Source organism: Lipophrys pholis (assembly GCF_963383615.2).
Source record: "Lipophrys pholis genome assembly, chromosome: 15".
Taxonomy (NCBI): Eukaryota; Metazoa; Chordata; class Actinopteri; order Blenniiformes; family Blenniidae; genus Lipophrys; species Lipophrys pholis.
The window spans coordinates 15,116,467-15,139,369 of record NC_137642.1 but is presented as its reverse complement, the minus strand read 5'-3'; the positions used below and the strand labels follow the sequence as shown (position 1 = coordinate 15,139,369).

General features: G+C 38.9%; 1 protein-coding gene across 1 annotated transcript in view; it reads right to left on the bottom strand.

The window, feature by feature from the left end:
• The window catches only part of eys (eyes shut homolog), a gene marked incomplete at its 5' end in the record, with an annotated part of 173,350 nt that extends 150,856 nt beyond the window's left edge, over positions 1–22,494 (bottom strand). Inside the window, 8 exons of the mRNA XM_080481589.1 lie at positions 1,123–1,262; positions 5,853–5,957; positions 11,625–11,784; positions 13,489–13,603; positions 15,049–15,176; positions 15,943–16,139; positions 20,614–20,730; positions 21,750–22,494. Coding sequence (XP_080337715.1) covers positions 1,123–1,262; positions 5,853–5,957; positions 11,625–11,784; positions 13,489–13,603; positions 15,049–15,176; positions 15,943–16,139; positions 20,614–20,730; positions 21,750–22,494 — 1,707 coding nt within the window. The remainder of the gene's footprint in view (positions 1–1,122; positions 1,263–5,852; positions 5,958–11,624; positions 11,785–13,488; positions 13,604–15,048; positions 15,177–15,942; positions 16,140–20,613; positions 20,731–21,749) is intronic.
• Between the last annotated feature and the right edge of the window lie 409 nt (positions 22,495–22,903).

Here is a 22,903-nt window from a genome sequence, read left to right as displayed (position 1 = left end):
GCTCTTTGTAACACAAAAGATAGCAGCCTGCTATCTGCTCTGCGTGTATGTGTGTGCGTTAGTGAGTGCGTGTGTGCTGCATGCGTGCATTTATATGGTAAAAGGAAGCAAAGGGACAGAGGAGGGGCTGGCTTAGGGAGAGTTGTATAATGCAGACATCATGGCATTTCTGTGCAAGGGCCAGCTCCACAGTAAGTGATCTTCTCCATCTGTCATCTAAAGTAGCTCTTCTGTTCAGGTTCAGTTGCCTTTTTGTATAGAAAAATTCATTCATGAGGACAGAAACACTTTTATATAGACATGTATCGGAATTCTTCAGAAACACTTGTCCTGATGTGACAAAGCCCCTTTTAGCCATGAACGCGTACTGCCCTTTTTTGAAAAGGTAGAAATCCTGCTAATGCCACAATTTCACCTTTGTGTTCCTCCAACATGGCAAAAGTAAATAGAGATGATTTATGAATAGGTTTGAAGGAAAAAAAATTAAATAAAAGTAGACAATAATGATCAAACTAAAAAAAGATGTAAATCATCATTCAGCAGGTGTTTTGTATGCATGCCGTCAAGCAATAGATGTGAATCTTTAAATAGCTCAAATGTTTTCACTGGTTTGTGCTTCAAACAGAATAATTCAAAACAAACGATCCAAAATGTCCCTCATTAGTCAAGAATTTAGTACAACTTTCCTCCCGCCACCCGATCACCATACTGTACAGCTTCAACAGCATCTGACTGCTGTGTTTATGGATTAGCGCATTTGCTGTCAATCTTCCTGTGGGACTTATGCTTATTTTTATCCCCGTGTATAACAAAGGATTATCCCACATTTTAGAAATACTGACACTGAATTAATATTTGATACCTTCTCAATGTTATGTTTCAGTCTGAGGTGACATTTGGAAGATGTGTCACAGCCCCTAACTTTTTTTTTTTTAAACATCCAAAAAGTTAGGCAACACAGTTCAACCCATAGCTGTATCACCCTGTTGAATTCATCATGTAACATTGGTCTGAGTGCGATTGTAGCCCTGTGTGACTACCGTTTTCTTGTTTCTTGTATTTATTGTTAGAATTCCTTGCTTCTTTGATCAATAAAAAAAACCATTGACAAGGTGAACCCACTTTGAGGTTTTGAGGACAAGGTGCCCGGCAGGTGTACTCAAGGCCAACGGGGAGATCCAAACATTCGGTCTGAGGTGGACACGTAGTGTTGAGGAAAGCACAAGCATCAAGGTCAACTTCACAGTTTTTTCCTTGAAAACCTGAAAGAAAACATTGAAGATAGGTTATCTGACTGATCTGTGAAGGACAGGTGACCTGTTCAGGGTGTACCCTGCCTTTTTCCATTGTTGTGAGCTGGGATTGGCTCCAGCACCTTTAACTGCATAAAGGGGTACGGAAGATTGTTTAATAGATCTCACTGAGATCTTGTATGAAGATCTAAAATCAGTCTGACAACAGCATCAGTGCTTTACATATTCTACAGTTTCATGATTTTTTTTCCTTTCCTTATCACTCATTTATATTTATAATCATCATCATAGGTTGTGGTTGAAAAAAATTGAAAAAAACTATTTTTCGTGTTCCAACAGGAAAACCTGTCCAATAATTAGAAATCACCAATGTGTTCAAACAAGATGAGCTGCAAAAATTCAAATTGAGGATGATGAATGTGGAACATTTGTTAGTTTTCCAGAAACTGCTGACCTTCCTGGATTTTCACACACAACTATCTATAGGGTTCACAGAGAATGGTAAAAAAAAAAAAAAATCCAGAGAGCAGCAGTTTTTCTTTTTTTTTTTTATGACGGCAACACGGTAAACCTTGAAGCTGACGGTATGACAGCAGCCGAAGACCACACTGGGTCCCACTGTAAGCTAAGCACAAGCCACTGATGCTACAGTTTGCACAGGCTCAAACAGACAAACTGACAAACTTTACCCGGTCCAATAAAATCTTGTTTTCTGCTGCGGCATTCAGATGGTAGAGTTCAAAACGGGTGCAAACAACACCCACGGTGCCTTGTATCAACGATTCAAGCTGCTGTTGCTGATGTTAAGAATGGGGGATTTTTTTTTCTTGGCACACTTGAGGTCTCAGTTAACTGAGCGTGATGAAAACGCCACGGCCTTCCCGAGTGTTGTTGTTAAACCATGTCCGGCCATTCATGACCCAAGTTTACCGCTCTACAGATGACAACTTCCAGCAGGTCATTTTACCATGTTACAGAGCTCAAACGGCTTCACTGCACTCCAAATAGCTTCCACTGTCACCGAGTTTCAATCTAATAGCATTAGAGGTGTGGTGGAATGGGACACGGATGTGCAGCAGACAGCACAATACCGTGTTATGTCAATATGGACAAAAATCTCACGGGAAAGTTTTCACAGCACCTTGTTGAAATTATGGAAAGACGACTTAAGGGAGATCTGAAGGCAGAAATGCAGTCCAATCACATGCTAAGAAGGTGCTTCTCATGAGGTGCGCACGGTGTAAAATGTTAGTGGTTGTGTAAGTTCAAACTAGTGTCATGCGTCCTCACAGAGTTGCGTAGGATATAAAAGCATTACTGACACAGTGCAGTACATTCAATGGCAGGTAGGGATTGAAAAGGAAAGCAGCTATAGTGTCTTATAAGTCCCACCATGTCTTAAGACTTTGCTTAGCGTGGTCCAGCACTCTGGACTATTTTCTTCCATGGCAGAACTCACTTCACCATACAAAGATGCAGCAGATGAGATGTATGAGTGGAAGAGGCTTAGGTTTACTGAGATTATAGATGAGATTTAGTAGCAACTCTACAAAAGCAGGGTACGCCCTGTGGAATTTTGTTTCCATGGATCTGTGGCCACATCAAGTACCAGTTTACTCAGGGAGTTAGGGATTCATGATCGGGGATTACAACTGGCTGCAAAAGCAGTTTCAGAGGCATCTGAAAAGAGCAACGGATGGCTCGAGCTGAAAAAGAAAAGGCAACAGCTTGTGTGCAAAGTATGGACATCAATCTCAAGTGGGAAATAGGAGATATGGCAAATATCAGTGTTAAGTCAGTGGTCAAACAGTACTTTCTAGCAGCTGTATAATCATCTTATATCATGAGGAGCTTTTTAGCTTAGAATCAAAATGGGCAGTTTTGATTTACCGTTTATATTCACAATCTGACAGGAGAAATTCAGTCATTACATTAAGGCCTTAGAGGACCTAAATAAACAGACTTGCCGCTATATGGACAGCAACAGTCATTATCGGTTCTCTGAGCAGGTGTAACGGGGGTGGTGCACGATAACCGTTGAGCCCTCTGGGGTGTTATGGGTCTAATTCAAGTTGACATCTGTGATGGGAGGTTCCCTCTCAATAACCCCAATGACATAAGCTTTTATTTCCTAATCCTCACACGTCACACTTTGATGCCTGCTTTTATCTGATTTTATCTTTCATTTTATTAGTGTTGTTATGTCTGCATCCTCACATGTAGCACTTTGAGATTTGTTCCAAAATGTAACGTGCTTTTACAAATAAAATGTATTATTTTCATTATATGCAGCCCTTCATTCTTTGAACGCCACAGACTTTGCAAGAGATTTTATTTTATTTTTTCTTAAATCAGTACTTCATTTATAAAGAAAAACTTCTGTGTTAAATGCTTTCAAATATTAAGACAATTCCTGCCGGCTAATTCAATGTGATTATGCTTAAAAGGGTTAAAAGTGACCGTCTGTAATGTTTCGCCTGCTCATAAAACAGTTTGTTCGACGTGAGGTTTGAATGCTATTATCGCCGAGTTAATTGTTTTTCCTGAATGCCTTGGCTTCAAACCTGGTCTTCGTAAGCTCTGTTTGTGCCAGCAAAGGTTCCCTTCAGCACTCGCCGTAAAAATTCAAAGACATGCCTGCTAAGTGAACTGGAAACTCTGAATCCCCAACGGGTATGACTTTGTTTTTCCGTCTGTGTGTCAGCTCAGAGATTGACTGGCAACCTGTCCGGGGTGTGCCCCACTCACATAATACAGGCTTATGTAACTGCACCCTTTTTATGTGCCAACTTATGGAAGTGTTGAGGGGTATTTTAAATACAGGACAAATGGTACTATCACAAACTATTTACATGTTTAAAAAAAACAACCGATAATACATTTGTACAAGTTCAGGGAAAATGTATCAGCTTCCCATATCAGTGCATTTAAAACCAGAAAATGCCCCGAATTGCATCATATCACAAAATTATAGTTATTCTAGGATTCTCGGTTTCTTTTTCTGATAATTGTGGTCATTCCCTTTTGAGGCAGACCCACAGACTACAATGCATTTTCAGGTCTGGTTTTTAGGAGGACAATTATAAAGTAAATTGCTATAATACCAAAAACCCAGGATTTCATAGAAAGTAGCTGCAAATGTTTAAATGTTTCAAGTCTCTTTGCTTTGATTTATACACTCCAAAAAATATATCAAATATTTATAGTGAATATCGTATGTACATATATGCATATATGCCTCGAAATGGTTATTAGTCTATTCAGCACTTCTTGGCACAGACTCAACTCAAGGTCAACCTGATGCACCAATGTGAGTCAAATCAACAAATCACTCAGCCGGCTCCATTGTTTAAAATGTGAATATTTAGTCTATTACATTCTCGATGTAGGAATACGTTCATGGAAAACAGCCATTTCAATGGATTGAATTGAACTACGCGGGAAGAGGAGATCTTTTTCTTTTTCTGCAGCCCTGAATATAACGTTAAAAAAAAAAAAAGCTTCAAGCAGTCTTGAACTGTCTTTTAACTCTATACAAAGTCGAACCTTGGATTCTTCAAGGGCTGACACAGTTCAACAGTTGATGAAAATACAACGGCCCCTCTGAAAGTCGCCCTAAAATAGCGACTGTAATGTTCCTTGCTTTGGCAGCCGATGAGGTGAACAGACTCTGTGACCTCTGTGTCATTAACACCGGTATTGTGCGTTGGTGCTTAATTGAACACGAGTGAACAAACAGAGTTTCATTACCACCAGTGTTACATTTCCCCAAAGTGCCTCAAACATGAGAGCTGTGAACAAGTGCTAAAAATATCGCCGGCAGTTTCTTGTGAGAAAAAAAAAAAAAAAACCATCACCTGGACACAGAGAGGCTCGGCCCACTGTGTCTTTATTCTGTGCGTGCAGAGAAATGTTCCGCTGAAGTGGGCAGGAGCCATCGCCAGACAGACAAACGATGCACTGCCAACAACAGAGAGCTCCCGCGCGTCATCCATCAGTGAATTTATATTCAGGCCGGGCCAGCGAGGCACAGCAAGCAATTACTGGAAAATTATACTATTTCTGAATTTCATATTATGTTGTTTGCGCAACTTGGTTGTATTACTGAACTCTGGAAAATTGCTTGGTGATTTGTCTCAGCTGTCAATCACAGGCCAAGACTGTAAACTGATACTGTGAATATTGTGGCAAAGACCCTGGCGTGGTAAGATGCTGCTGCTTTTTTTTTTTTTTAATCCTGCAATGCATTCAATATTTTAGAAGACATTTTGAAGAGTAATATACAATTTCAACTAGAATGAATAAATCACAAAACATATATATATAGAATATTTTCATATAGGAGATAAATCTTGATTTTTGCTTAATTTTCACTGGCAGGATGTACCATATTGTAGGGACCCTGCTTGCAGAAGTAAATATCCTTTGGCTTTGAGTCTATACAGAGATGACCACGGGGGTTGCCTGGTGGAGTAACACTGCAGACAAGTTTGAAAAAAACAAAACAAAGTTTTCTGTGCTGCCTGCTGCCACACCAAACACAAACACCACTTAGAATGTCCATCACACCGCTGTCATTCTGGACGTAGACTAACCTACCTGTAGGGCAGCGGCAGTCGTAGTCTCCTCGCAGGTCGGAGCATGTCGCGCCGTGCTGACAGGGGCTGGAATCACACTCATTGAGCTCTGTCTCACACTTTGGTCCTGAGAAGAGAGGTTGGATAGAAAGAAAAAAAAAAATTAATTGTGGTTACATAGTGTCTCTTTATGAAACATAGTCAGAGATTGTAATACCTTCTAACATTCAACATGTCCGTTGTCTTGCTAAATAATACCTTTACTAGAGGGTTACTTATGAATTATATTTAATTCTTCTCCTTTGCTTTTCCCTGTTTCCATGTTCCTGATGTGCTGAAAATACTGTCTGTAGCAACAAATAATGTGATAATCACTAATAATGTCATAATTTATTACCTGGATCACATAATAGTTCAATTAGGGTTATTATATCTTTAGTTCGTTTATAAGTAGTCTCTTTTCTTCTGTTCAGGCAAGTAAGATGAAGTAAGCCAACTTTCCTGAACAGAAGAAAAGAGAATAATTTTAATAATAATAATTATAACCCATAACCATAGTTTGTACCCTTACTTAAATGTTATGTCCATTGTATCCATTTTTGACTAGCAAAAAAATGCCAAAATTATTTATTTCTAAGAAATACAGTGTTTGTCATGTATTTCTAAATTATTGATTGCAGTTATTACTTTTTTATTTCTTAAAATAATATCAAAAAACTTGCGATAAATGAACATGTATCTGGATTTTAAGAAATAACAAAGATATGCTAATGGAACATTTACCCAATTACTTTTTTATGTTACAGTAATAACATATAAAGGTCTGTTTATATTTGATTCAGATGCATAGCTTTTAGTGTATGTTTTGTTTTTATCGATTTTATTTTTATGCACGGATGGGATTGCACTTTTAAATCTTGTTTTACTTGTTACAAGAAGAATCTATCTGTCTATCTTATTGCCAAGATATTATGTTGGCCAAATATTGGATTAAATTAATTAAATTATTGAATTTATTACACTTAAAAGGGCCCAAATTATTGAAGTTGACAGTTGATACAAAATCATTATTGGTTCTTACACTATCTACTTTGACGTCTACTCCATAATGTAATGTGCAAAAAAAAGAAAACAAGCATCAACACTCTTGTTAGACAATAAAGTAAGTATATTTCCCCATTATTGTCCCTTGACAGTTATACATAACTCTTCCAGTCAATTTATCTATAAATGATAATGAGATTGTGAAAAAGCCTCTATGAAGACATGGAGTGACATACATGTGGCGAGCCTGCGAACATCCAAAGAGAGATGTTATGAGAAAATCCACCACTTATTGGACAGGTTGAGTTTCTTATTAAGAGGATGGATCCTTGATGACAGGCTGTGTCTGACTGAGGGCTGCAGATGAGGTGAGAATTCAGGTTTCTGTTGGGTGCTCAGCTGCCTCAGCAGCTGCTGGTTCCACCGCTGTGGTTGGGGTGGGTGTCTTCCCAGTGCAGGTTATTAATTTAAAATGTCCTATCATCAATAACGGAGCAGCAGTGACATGTAGTGAAAGTCCCTTCTTGACAGCGGCAACCTCGCGCTTGAGCACAAACACTATGATTGATATCATCTGCGCGGTGGCTGATACAGGTCATTATATACAAAATATGCCATGCTGTGCTGCAGCACATGTACACATTTGTCCGACAGAAATCTCACTCTACAATCATTTATTGCTGTGAGTAAAAGTTATTATATGGCATCATAGCTTTTTTTTTTTTTTTTTTTTGAAAACTTACATAAAATGTAATGATTAAGATCGGCGAATATTAGCCATGCATAGCCATGTGTCATAATGCCAGAAGAAAAGTAACAAAGATTGATGTGAACTGAAGTTTTATTAAAACGAAAAACATCTTGTTGTTATTTGCCTGCAGGCTCTTTATTATCATATATTTGCTATAATTACTTAAAATCAATGCCAATGCATTACACATTTCGCAGGTATTCAGCATGAAGAATCATTGAGCACATTCCTCTTCTGAATCGTCAGTGGGCTCCAAACTTTCACAGCAGAAAGCATTTTTGCTGTCTAATCCCCATGGCCTGTGGCATTATTGTTCACACAATTAAAAAAAAAAAAAAAAAGGGGGGGGGGGCATGTAGGTCTGAAACCAGCAAAATGTATTCCAATGCTTGTTGTTCTGTGAAAACTAAAGCCTTCTAAAATGAATCCTTGCAAGGGCTTGAGTAATGCATCCTGAGTTATGATCTATGACGGCGTACAGTGGGGTTTCTGGGCAGAGCTTGAAATTAAATTGGCCTTTCTATACACCATGGCTCAAAATTCCAAAGCAAAAAAATAAATAAAAAAAATCCTGAGATGCCGGAAAATGATGAATTCTATCCGTCACTAAGAAGTGCCACGGTGTAAGAGACAATTTTCCATTACTGAAGTGGCAACAGATTTCAGCTTTGAACAGAGAGAAAAAAAAAAAACCTTGTTCATGTAGTGCAATGTCAGGGCTTATCTGACTGACAGTTGAGTGTGTCAGGACTTAAAGCCAGATTGTGAAATACACTACAGGACCAAACCTGAGCGAGCTGGATGGGGGGGGGGGGTTAAAATGACATCGGTTGGCTATGCAGTGCTGTGTTACCATCTTCCCGTTTCTACGTCTCGTCCAAAGAAAGCCTGGAAATATTTGCTTATTGCATAAGCACAGTAATTAAAATATTCTTTTTTTTTCCTGATCTTCTAATCATACAGTTTAACTTCATTACAGTCTGAAAATCACACCTTTGTCTATTTTTTTTTTTTTTGCGCAAAGTTTGCCCAATCTTTTTATAACAGAGGTTAGACTCTTTCCTTGAGTACAATCATTTTCCTTAACAACCACTCAGCTTTTATATCTCTCCTTGCATGCTTTATTTTTAACTGTCACTGATGGCTTAACCAGTTCCGGCCATGTTCTGAGCGAGCAGCTAATTAGGAAGCAGTGTGCCAGACTACTTGGATTAAATGTAATCAGCTGCAGGCCTTAGAAATGTCAAGCAGGCAAGGCGACTGGTAAATAAGCTTCTGGGTTCAAAAGAAAACAAATTGGCTGTTGCTGAAAAATCTGTGGTTGGATTGTGATTTACAACTATAAGGCCTCAAAGAGTCCTTTTGCTATCAGTTTCAACTGAAAGGTATTCACGGATGATTTCAGATGTAAATAAGTTCTTCTGTGCTTCTCTTTTTGGATTTATCCATTCCTCTTCTATACAATTTTATCTAACTTAGTGTCAGGCTGTTTCCAGCCGACTGTGTGTGAAGGCAAGGCACACCCTGGACATGTCACCAGTCCATCGCATGGCAAACACAGTGAGACAGAGCCACACACAAGTCACATTTAAACAAATACTACAATTAGTTTCACGATTGTGAGGGGAAAAACTGGAGGACCTGGGGAAAAAAAAAAAACATGCAAGCATCGGGGTGATCATGCAAACTCTGACTCTGACCTTCTCCCTTTTTTGGTCTTATGTGTGGCGCTAAACTCCATTGGACATAAGAGAATAGTTTATATTCTATCTGACCCCCATCATATTCAAATAAATGCTGATCACTGGAACCTGTTCTCGTCAGGTCAGTTAGCAGAAATGAGGTTACCTCTAATATAATCTTTGCAGATATGAATCAAAGCAGATCTTTATAGACCTGCTGGTTTGAACCACATGAAGGCTGTGGTCCCTCTGACCGTGTTACCTTGCTGACTCATATCCAACCAGTGTACATTAACAGTTTGCTATTTATTGTCTGTGAATTCAAAAAGACTTATAACATGTGACCTAAAATGCATCAAACGAAGTATAATTGAGAACGTAACAATGTTAAAATAAAAAAAAAAAGAAACTAAACTAAAATGACTGTGTCACACCACTCCTCAACCAGAGGCAGCGTCCAGGGAGCGAGACCACTGTTCACTGGTCCTGAATCCTCTTTTCACAAGGAGCTATATAGTATCTTGGGTGCTGCTTCTGGGGTCAGTTGAGCCACAAGTTTTACCTTCTGGTTACATGTTTGCTTTTGTAGCTTTAACGTGATCACGAACCGTCCTCCTTTTACATGAAAAAGTTTTTCTTTGTTTCTTTTTATGGTAACTTCAAGTCCTAAGAACTTAATAATACAGCTTTAAGTCCAGTGTTCCGTATCGTTAATATGTTATCTGCAATGTCGTGTCCAAAGTTAGTACGGTGCTCATCAGATTAGAGGAATCTATACACCTGACAGGCTTAATGAAGATGGTGATTTCCTTCTCGGACAGTAGTTTGTTTGTGGCCATAGTGGCAAAACTTCAACAAACTAGTGTGCTCACTACCGGTATTACTGAGCCTGACTTCACAGTCAACTGATGTGAGTCTCAGACAGTCTACGACTTTACGTTATGAGAAATAAGAGACATTACACCAACAATACATAAGCTATAATCTGGAAGCTTTTTCTCTTCCAACGCTTCAGCATCCTCACAGGCTGAATACTTCAATTTCTTACCTCAATTATGTCGTAAAATGAGCAAAATGATGACCAAACAATGTCAGCCTCAGATTTCATAAACTATAAACAGCATAATCTACATTGAGATTAAAAAAAAGATAAAAAAAAATCTGTTTTGTTTATAATATTTTTCTACAGGTTTCCACAGTTAAACTAAAATAAACAAACTTCAAGGCCATTCAATTTTGGTGGAAATAGACCTATATCAAACATTTTTGCCTTAACTGATAATCAAGGTCTTTTCCATAAATAACCAGTACCGTGTCACTCTTAAATGACAGAGGGACAGATGTGTCTGTGTGTCATGCAAGCACATATAAACAAATGAATACACTGTATACAAGCCAGTTACTTTCTTGACTTCTCAAGTGGAAAAATGCAATCTAACGATATGAAAATGAGTCTTATAATAGTTTGCTTAGGTTGATTATGCAATCCTCAAAAGGTTTCTCCCAAAAAGGATCCTCGGTTTAAATCAGATAATTTGCTGCGTGGCTTTTTTTTTTTTCTTTTTTCCCACAACCATCTTTAAGTTTGTTGCTTGGATACATAAACAGGTACATGAGGTTTCAAGTTGCAGTGGAGTCACTCACTGCTCTAATGACTTCCTCCTGTTTTTCCGCTGTATGCACTTCTGGTCCTAAGTAACCTATGTGGAATAAATTGTTCCTCTGACAAAGACACAATAAAGAATGCAGTTTTTTGAAACTATACATCTGACATACAATTTTAATGCATCCCTGCCAGCCAATTAGAAACAACGATCGTCTGTGACCATAGATGGTCGTACGTACTCGCACAAAACAAATTATGCACTTTTAATGGAATACAGAATGCGCTCATAACTTGTTTATAGGCTTTATGCCATTTGAATGCTGTCTGCCTTAAAACACCAACAAAAGGCAAAATAGACAAATGCATGATTTATGGATGGCTCTCAGCATGAGCGCTTCGTGTCAAACAACTTGCATGCTGATTCACTCTCTCAAACAGAGGAAAATAGACAGAGAACAGCAGCCTTTTCAACTCATGGTGCATCTGTGCTTCAAACCTTTTGTGTCCATGCTTCAATTAAGTGCAGTTTATTAAGCAACACACCCAGTAAATGTCAAGGTACATAGTGTGCGATGCCAGTGTGCATCAACCTTCCTTTAAGGGGCTGTACAAGTTTTGAGATAATTTGACAACAGATGGACGGACAGACTGAAAGGGCAAAAAAAAAAGAAAGAAAAAAAAAGAAGACATGACAAAGCAAAGTTATCTCACCTATGAAGCCAAGGGGACATTTGCAGACGTGCTTTGGGGGAGATGATGGCTGGCTGGTCGCAATGCATGTGGCTCCATTCGAACAGCTGTCTGGTTTTATCAGGCAGGCGTCGCTTACAAACTGACAATACTCTCCGGTCCAACCTGAGGCGCAAACACACTGTAGTAATAAAGCACAGTGCACACGTGAGTACAATAGTGCAGTAGTTTATACATTTGCGACACAATGTAACATGCGGACAAGCACTGGAGCAAACTGATTGGCCTTTTTTTTTTTTTGTCCATTCTTTTCCAGCACAATGATATTCAACTCAAAAAATTCTGGGGTCAAGTTGTTGACTTTCAGTTTTAAAATGTGTTTGTTGAGTGCAGTTTTGCATCTGGTGAATAGTGTCTCTTTTTACCCTTGAGGAGTGTGGTTAAAAATCCTCTCGAATAAAAAAGGGTCAATTCACTGAAATTACAAAAAGCACATCGTTCTCACCTTCATCGAGCGATATCTACCCACACAGAAAAGTTTTATTCTGCTTTGAGACGTTCTCGTCCTTGAGATGTGCAACGCATCTTGGGTATCGGGGAGGTCAATAAAATTTCGGGTCATCACAGCATGTAAAAACTATGTTTCTGAATAAAATCTATAGTACCTTGAATGTTTTCTGGACGGTAGTCTAAATCAATTCTGAATTAACACTAAACTGGATGATACTGTTGAGAAGACAAACGTCTAAGATGGACACAAAAATGAAAATGAGCCCATACCTTAATGAATACACATTTCGTTCATATATAGGATGGACTTCGCTCACGTCTTCATCGCACATTAAACATACTGAAATACAGAACCAAAACTATCGGCTTCTTCGTGTACATCTAGTTCTGCACAGTGCGTTGCGACGGGTCTGGTAGGTATAGAAGAAATAAACTGAGCACGACCCATCAACAGTTGTTCTTCCCGAACTATAAATAAATAAATAAAAACTGAACTGTAAAGAGAGAAAAGGGCCCATTTGCAGCTAGCAACAATTTTTGATTATGTCTGACCTCGGTTGGAGCCTCGCCAACACAAAGCATCTAAAGTTGCTTTTAGATTAAAGCACACTCTCAATGGTCTAATGGAACAAGACTGATGGAGGATAATTAGGAGCTATGGGGCATTAAGGAGCAGTCTCAGGTGTTGTAAGAAATGGAGACATTTGAGAAGAGTGAGCAACACAGAGGCAAATTAAACCAGAGACTGTCCGTCTGAAAAAAACATTCACACACTTGCAGTGATTAATGGGTTGGAATTGGATTACTGCCTGCTTTAGACACATACCAGTGACATTTCTTTTATCTTTTTTTTTTTAAAGTTCAATCAATGACTGATTATATTATAGATCAATCTTCAGCCACAAAATATGAAAATACTGTTCAAAATAAGATGTGTTCAGCATACAATATGTCTGTTTGAACTCCACTGTTCGAGGTCCTGATGTGTTCCCATCTATTCAAAGCACTGAAGCACCAATTGGTCAAATCAGTCAATTTTTTTACTCATAAAAATACCAATACTTGAGATACATTAGCCTTAAATTCAAATGTAAATTGAAGAATTAAGAAGGGATTTCAATCATCAAACATCCAGATTTCACGATACTTGTGCATGTAAATATCCATTGCAAACAGATTCATAAAAATGCATTGAAATTAATGTGTTTTTCCCTAAAAGAAAAATCTACTCAAAAGATTGAATGCAAACCCTTTGGCCCCATCTCTCAATGTAATGATCTTGTCCCCATATTGTAGTCCCTATTAAGGTGCAGGGTGAGTCATAGTTTGTGCACTTTGGAGTATTTCATTATGACTGAAACATTGAATTACCTACCTGATATCCGCCAATTACACTCACGCACAATCCCTCATTCAGGCAGTTGATATTGAGCAGCCTGCAGTAGTCAATTATTTCTTCACAATTCTTTCCAGAAAACCCACTCAGACATCTGTTGAGAGGAGGTCAGAGTCATCAAAATCAATTCACTCCTAGCCTTAACGACTAACACGCCTGTATTGTATTGTTTCTCTTCCAGAATACATGGGGTTATAATTTAGTTTTCCCACATGATTTGATTGGGATAGGGACCTGGTTTAATAGTAGGATACACATTAGTCTATTTTCTTTTAAATTGTTTGATTCTGATATGCCTAATTCCACCTATTTGACAAGTCAATTAGAAATCCATTTGGTTCACTCCCTATGCTGCTTATTTGACTCGCCCTACTGTCTAATATAACAAATATACACATCCCTTAATGAACCTCCCTCAAAGGCTTTCCTATCCCATCTGTCTGATGCTCATTTACATTAAATCCTTGGAGTGTCTCAGCTGTTGTTATGACATAAACAAAACTGCATCCCAGATTTCGGGAGTGATTCAAGTGCGGGATGTCGATTATGCATTCAAACACTATCGCAGAGGTGAGACAACACCATATCTGATCCATGTCTAATATTGTATAAGAGTCCAGATAAAAAAACTACTTTACATATACACAACGTTACAGCTCTGTGATCTGGTGTGTCGCAATAACTGGATTTGAAAGACAGATACAAACTCAAACTGAAACGTCTTTATACAAACCCAAATGGCCATTAACAAAAATATTCTGTTTGTAAATAGCAGGAAAAATAAATAAAAAAACAGAGCATAAGCAGGAGTGTAAGTGTGCATCAGGAATAGGTTTCAGTGTGACGATAAGTATCTAGAGGGCATCAAAGGCAGACTGTAATCTAGTGGAAGCCGGTATCCTCGAAGAAGCAGCTTGGCTAAACTGCTTTAAGATTAAAAGAGAGGTCTGCCTCTCTCACTTTCACTAGTTCAGAGCTGAGCCAGTAATATACGACTGACAGCAGTGGGTCTGAAGTCATTTGTTCTTGTTAACACAGTTTCACAAATGCATTTATTTTTTTTTTTTCCAAGAAAAGCTTGGTGTGATTCTACATTTTTGTATGGTAAAAAAATCTCTAAGTATTGGAGGATAAACCCCTGCTTTTAGCATTTCAACAACATTTGCTGTTCACAATAGAAGATATTATTGTAAATTGATGAGCATTATACAGACAAACTACGAGGAAAAAAAGTATCTATATGCTTTAGAAAAATAGTCCTTTGTGTAAAAGTGCAGCTCCTTAATATTAATAATCATCTGGAAAAGTGGGTAATATTGCCAATATATAGTCTATATAATGAGACAGATTTTCCAGTAATGCTAAACCCTTTAAGAGAGATGTAAAACTCTATTCCTTTCAGAAAAGGGAGAAAAGAAGAAAAGAAGCATTTTTCATTTACTCTCCAAGGAAGACAAATTCACAGGAATTCACTCGAATCATCTCCGAGGGGGACCAGGCGATGGGCCTCTATTAGCTTTCTCTCTCTCTGTGATTCACCTGCAGAAGTAGTCATTTCCCCTGGACGCACAGGTGGCATTGTTCAGACACGGTGATGAGCCGCACAGGCTCTGCTGCCTCCTGCATGCTGGGACCACATTACCATGTGCACAGACACACTCAGAGGCCTGCGCGGAGAAGGAACACAAAGCAGGTCACGGGCGCGGCTTGGGGAAAACGGGGTTAGATTACACAAAAGATTCCCTAAATGCAGGAAGCTCATCAACAATGCAATGTTTACCTGAAGCAATTAAGCTGTGCCTTGATTGACTGCAATACTATTTTCTACTCAAGTTCATTACATTCAAATCTAAGGAAGGAAATAATACATTTTGCACATAAATGTTAATGTGCTTGTAATTCAAAGTTAAACAGATTAAAGTTCTGGCAAAATATCTATGTCAAGCAGGCATTATAAAGATAAATTCCCCGTTTAGTGTAGTAATCGTAGGTGGGTTGTGAGAATGTGCAGAGCACTTGGCAAACTGTAATGAACAAAAACAAAGGTCACCGAGAAAGACAATTAGACCACTACTGTAGTCTCCCCAGGGTATTCTCCAGAGCATGAGAAACAACACTGCCGCTGCAAAACGTATGGTCATAATAGCATTTCCCGTGAAAAGGTGAAAATTACAGCAGGCACCCAATTACAGAAAGGTTTTGACGGCAGCCATTTCAAAGTGGCACTTAAATATGTGTTGGGTCATTCAATCAAAATGCTAAAGGAAGCGGGCACTGTCCCTTAGCTCATCTTCAGCAGGAAATATTAATTGCTGCTCGAGTTTTCAGAATGAAGCCATTTGATCTTGTTCGGAGACACTATTAATTTCCATGTGCCATTTCTTGTTTATGTCCCACTGAGATAAACCAAATGCGGGGAAATGAAGTCCTCACATGCTCCCCTGCAGTGCAAATTTGTTCCTCCTGGCATGCCTGTGACAAGCAATCGAAGTCAACCCAAGAGTCGCAGAGGAGGCCCCCCAACCTTTCTGGACAATGACAAACAAATCCATTGGGGCTTTCTTCGCACGTGCCACCGTTTTTGCATGGATTTAGGTCACAGGGGGCTTTGCTCTTCTCACAAGGTGGCCCTGGGAAAAAACAAAGAGAAATAAAACCATGCAAAAAACAACAGGAGATTACATTTACTATGGAGGGGACTGAATTTATGTTAGGAAACCATAATATGAAAGAGCCCAGACACAAAGGTGACATTGTCTGTCGGTGTTCTGCTCATCGGCACACTCCGTTCAGTTCACGCCAATCATGGAACGTAAAGACACAAAATCATTTTCAAGCAACATCCTGCCTGGATGACAATTTGTCATTTTGAATTTGTACAATTAAGGCCTTATTTTTACAGCACAAAATACAACAAAATCAACTACAAAAGTAAATAAACCAATCATTTTGTTTCTGATGTAGAATAAAAACAACTAAATAGCGGCATTACATAAAGGATTTGTATCCTACCAAAACAGCTGACGAGTGTTTATCGTATTCGACCTCGGGGACACTAAACATAGCAGATGTCTCTAAATAAATTACCAGAAATGGTTTGCTTTGATCACATAGTGGGTTTGATTATATAGGCACATCTCAAAAAATGACACTCTCATACGAACATTTATTGTTTTGTCAGTTCTTTTCACACTCAGAACATGAAAACTGAAAAGCACAATTCTAAACGTGACGACTCTGGCTCCAGGTACAAAAGTAGAAACAACATCTGAGATTAGGATTTTTTTTTTTTAATTTAGATCGACTTTAAGAAGTTTAAGTATATTTAAAAAAACTCTTTTGCAAAAGTATTTTCCTGAAACTAGGAGGCAGAGTTTTGTTCAGTTCAGTAGCTGCTAAACGATCTGTGAATACACAGTGGCATTAAAAGAGAAAATCTATGTATTAAGTCAAAATCTTATGCAAGTATATGGAGCACCACTATTGTTTCATACCATAGATTAGTCATGTTGGTGAATATGAGAAGCATTTCTTTGTGTTAGTGCGTTACATTGACAAACACAATTTTCGCCGGTCGGCACTTCATAACCAAGCTTCCGTTATTGGGGGATAATGATATATGTGCCTGCAAGAAGATGCAATCTTTTATTAATACCATGGAATTGAACAAAAGAGAACAGAATAGAATTTAGGATCATTGTTCCAGCAATAACATCAGATGTATGCTTAGCAGCTATAGCTGCTCCTACCGATATATATTTATTTCATTGCATTGCCCACACTGTGTCTACGCCGCTAAAACTAGTTTACACTATAACTGAAACTAGCAACCTATATTTATTTCAAAAGGTTTGAAAGGCTATACTTATGTATGCGTTCATAGTTTGAAGAAAATGAGCAGTTCAACAAGGAGACCTGAAATATTTGGCATAATTGCAAATGTCCACAATCCAACTTTGGGAAAACTTGTGAGTTTGTGGTCGCAAAATGCAATACAAACAAAATGGTTTTTTTTTTACATGAACTCCTGTTGCGTTATTCAAACATGGATTTTTTTTTCCTTCCAGTACAATAAAAAAATTTAATCACTTTATCACAATGCGTTTAACTTATTTATTTCAAGTAAATGACTTGTAATGACAGACCAGGACCGAAGTGAACTGAATAGACACAGTCAACACAGAGACTCATTTTCTGATCTTGAAAAGCATCTTATGCGCGTGGTCGTACAGCAAACACAAAGTCAATACCCTTGTACCCAGTTCAGTCATAAAATGAAAGTCATCATTAAGACACATCAATTATTTTCATGGATGGACTTTCACTGAAATGTAAACTAAGTAGTCAGAGTTGCAGTTTGTTTCATACTGTGAGCATTCTATGTGATAACGTAATTACAAGTCAAGGAGTGGCCAGGAGTTTGGTTCTTTTTGTAAATACCAAGGAATCACAGGACTTTTGACACAAGAAACTTAAGCCAGAAACAGAGTAGCGCTGAAGTGACATTGTAAGCAAAGGATAAAATTAGACTGAATTCACTGCAGGTTCAAGGTGAATAAAATCTGACGCTATTCCCCAGTGAGGGTTTTCATTTTTTTGTGTTCTTCACGAGGTGCCTACACATTTATCTTTCCACTGAGTCTTTCTTTGCATATTCTGTTTAATCCCCATGCTGATACCAGCGCTCATGTCCCAGAGGCTCGCCACAGTCTCCTCTGTGGGCATCAATCTTTTCAGAGTTTGCTTTCGCTGTAGCTCATCCAACGGCAGAAAGTGAATTTTCTTAACTGGTCCACTGAAAAAAAAAAAAAAACTGCACCTGTACAAACTACTAACTTTTAGCTACATTTTCCATCTGTCACATATATATTTAAGACACTTACAATGGTTATGACACTCCATGCTCAAGCAAAAAAAATCATAATAATTTTGGTTTATGGCAGCCGTGGTGTAAATAAATCTTTTTTATTTTTTTACTGTTCATTTGCATTTCTGCTGTCATCTTAAGCCTTATTATCACTGCAGTAATTATGAACTGCCGCAATCCAATAAACATAAAGAAACAACATGTGTCAATATCTGATTAAATTCTTTCACAAGGGGTAATGACCGCAGATCCGGTCACAATTTGATACGACTATCAACGAGATTGTAAAAAACAATTAGCACCTTATACCAAATGGAAATGACCTCATAAAGCTGGTAATGCGCTGCAACACATACCCCTGAGGTGGTGCAGTGGCGAGTCAAATCAAAAGAAAATCTCATTTGAAACATCCCATGAGTTTGGCTCATTATTCTGTGCGCATAGACTTTGGCCTGTGAGGGCAGCCAGCGCTGGAGCAGCCACTAACTTCCAGTTGATTAATGAGCCAACTGCAGCAGGGAGGGTGGAGGAAGCACGAGCTCCACAGAACTCCCAAGAAGCGGATGGGACAGCAGGACACCATGAGTGTGTGAAAGCACCCAGCAGAGCCTGCCTCCACGAGAGAGCAGCGGCAATTAAGGCAAATTAGATAAAAGCTGCAAAGGCAGAGGGAGCATGTAGCTTGTATGTTAATGTGTTTGTGAAGTGAATTATATGAATTACCCACTTAAAACTTGATAAGAGCCGACATTTTTTCTTTTTCTTCTTCTTTAAGAAACAATGCCGGCTGTGTTTTGATTCTCCTATAAGTCCCATTGGAAGTTTGCTTATTGTTGAAAGTGTAATGTATTTTTCCCATGATAAAATATTAGTTTTGGAGCTGGATTAATCAAAACAGTAATATAAAATAATTAAATCATATCAAATGTACAGCCAAACCATAAGTACGGCAGTTATATATGTGAAGAATTTGAAGATATTTCAAATTAATTGCATCTCACTTGTACAAGAAGGGTTGCGCTATTGCTATCCAAACACTCATGTTCTAGTAAAAATATGAAAAGAAAATCATTGCCAAGTTCATAAGAGGTCACTTTGATATACAGTTTGCTTGAGTGGTGTTCTTGCCCTTTGTCTGATTAAAAACACGCAGCCTTCGAGTAAAAGTAAAATGGCATTCACTTCATACAAGAGGATAAATGCAATATTTTAATGTTACCTCTCGAAAGTTCAGAAAAAGATAGTGTTTTCTTTTCTTTTCTTTTTTTTTTTAAATCCTTGGTGCCGTTTTCTAAATGGGTTCAATGCAACATTCCGAAATACTTTCTTCTTCAATTGTATTGCTTAATAACGGCTCTCGTTCAAAATAAAGCATGCCAGATTGCACTGGTAGTAACCTTGGAACCACATCCACAGAATAATAAGCTGAAAGCATGGGCTGGACTCAAAAGACAAAGCTATAACACTTCAAGAATACTGCCAGGACAAAATGTGCAGGAAACAAAACAATGAATCAATGTGAAGAGCCACCTGGAGGTTTTACTGTGGAAAGTTCGTAGCGGGCGTGTTTGCGTGCAGACAGTGATATCCAGGGCAGCCCGCGGAGTATCCAGGTCCTCCAACCCAACGGTGTGTTTCCCATTAACTCAACAGTAAATTATCACATAGAGACTAACTAATGAACAACACAATCTTGTCTTGAATAAGACGAGCCAATTCCTTGCACACAAACATCGAATGAAAGCACTAAATCCCTCTGCAAGTTTGGATGATTCTCTCAAAATGTTAGAAAAAAAAAAAAACCTGAAAAAAAAGCATGAATTATAGTGTTTTAATTCATGTCTCACTCTTTATCTCCCGTCAGTTTTTTTTTGGTTTCCGGCAAAGTTTTGATTTAAGAGGCTTCAGCAGAAACAACATATCAGAAATTACATTTTAGGTGATTGCTGTAAACCTTTGTTTTATCAACTCTGACACGCTCAGTTAGGCAGCAGTTTAACCCCCGGCCTTTTACAGCGCCACATCACCGGTTGTAGCACGAGGTGTTTGTGAGGTAAACGATAAAGTCGTGCATCAGGAACGGCGATGCCGATATGATATGAACATTTCGTCTGCAATGGAATTGCCTGTTTTGGCTCAAAAGTGTGTCATCATGTTCAAAGAACACAGCTTCACTGTTGCTATGATATATATAATGAAACAACAATAATTGTGTGTGTGTGTGGGGGGGGGCTTACCAGAGGATCCAGCATCGCAAACACATTTGAAGGAGGTGGGCGACACTGGAACGCATGTCCCACTTTCACAAATGCTCTCACAATTGGCTCTCCCAACAAATTCAGAGCAGGTAACCCCTGAAAGACACGACAACAAAACTGAAGATAAGAAGAAATGCACAGATTGAAGTTTGTCTGCGAGCACAGGCCTCTGGTGCTTTTCATCTGAATTTAATTAGAAGTAGGAGAGTAAATCATTACTGTACATAATAGAGTGCGTGTTGGCAGTAAAGTGAAATCAGCAACGTGGAATTGTGGTGGTTTCAATAATAATTCTGTTTGCCTTACACAAGAATGTGGAGATTTATGTTGCATAACGTTAAATTTATTATCGCATAAATGCATAATTAACAAAGGTGGTCACAGAACATTTTATAAAAACAAGACTAGGATAGACTATATACAGACTTACTAAACTGACAGATTCACGGCAAAAGGCTCCAATTAGAACATGTAACAACTGATAATGTCATATTGGCCAATAACAATACCTGCCAATGTGACATAATAAAGTCATTAATTAGATATTGCCAGTAATGTAACATAATATTACATAACATGCTCTACAACACTCTCAATCCCCAAAAAAATTATTACTTTTTCATTACAAAATTGGCAATTTATTACATTATTGGGTTCATTACATTTAGAATAGTCAAAACTGTGTTACTAGCGGTTATTATTTTATTGGCCATTATGTTATTGGTCGTTACATCATGGCTCTTGTATTGCTTTCCATTGCTTAAGAAAATCTTTTGAATTTTTTTTAAGAGGCCACTTGGCCCAGCCTTGCGATACCATTAAGAACTGACATTCTTATGGATTTATAAAAGAAAAAACCTGAATGCCAACGACAGGATGTGAAAAGAGGACACGTCCAGGTCAATGAGAATGTTTGGTCGTGCTGTGAGTGATTCTGTATGGAATAGTTTGTGTTGGCGGTTCTGCTTCACTTAATAAGATATCTATTACTTGTCTGCTGTGCTGATGAAGTAACTTTGGTCACCACGAGTGGGAAATTGCTTTTATCATAAAGAAAATGATTAAGCAGAGTTAAGCAAAGTTGAAAAGGGAGAAACAGTGATATTTGTCCTTACCTGTAAAATGCGGAGGACAGAGGCATTTATATGTTCTGTTGTTGGGATCTGTGGATCCATTGCTCAAACAGACTCCTTTGTTTTCACAAGGGTTGTCCAAACAGACGTCGAACTTCTCACAGAACCTCCCGGAGTAGTGGTGGCGACACCGACAATGGTACGCGGCTTCCCAGAGGCCCGTCTGACAAAAGCCATTCCCGGAGCAGAGTCGACGCAGAGGAGAACCCTGGCAGAGCTGAGCTTTCACGGAGACGTTGAGCCTCAAACCAAGTTTGCACAGCTGAGTGTCTCCTCCGTGCAGCGCGATGAAGTAATGGTGACCTGGGACGAGCCACTTGGTCTCAACCTTCTCACTCCCATGGAGATTGTCGGGGAAAACAAACTGGTCTTTCATCGGCGTGTTTGTGGAACAGCGTTCAAAGTCTTCTTCTGACACATTGAGGAGCTTGATGCCATATGACTCAAGTGTTTCATCAGCAGACATCAGCAGTTTGTCTCCGTGCTGCAGCTGAAGGGGACATATCTGTGCAAAGTTGAAAGGCTTGTGGATTGACTCGTCTCCCTCCAGAGAATCCCAACACTCCGACACGCTCCTGCAAAGGTTTCCCACAAGAGTCCAGTTCGTTTGGATGGTGCGTTGTTTCAGGTGCCATTCGAGTGACGCCTGTCTTTTGCAAACGGTTTGGCAGCAGGTCGCGCCCATTGCCACAACAGCAGCAATCAAGCGAAACAATGATGCCCCCATGTTTTCCCCCTACTTTGGCTGTTTAATTCAAATCGATCTTGGACTTTTAAAGCCGACTTGTGTCATCAAGGGAAGGGAGTCAAATGTGCTGCATTCTGCTTCACCTGACACTTTACTCCAAGTACCCCCAAGAAGTCCACAGGAGTAGCAATAACCTGAGGGGCGGGGAAAAAAAGCTTTTATTACAATTGGCAAAAGATAGGAGAAAATGTTACTCAAACCTTTTTATATTGTCCCAACATATGCTCTTTATCCAGAGTATTACAACAGCTATTAGGATGACATTTTGTTTTCCAATTCAACACTGCAGACTTGTGGCTTCAGTGAGCCTAGGATGAGCTGTCGTAATCACATGCAGTGCTGCTGACCACTAAGTGTGTCACAGCAGCCGTGGCCTCCTGGAGGTTTC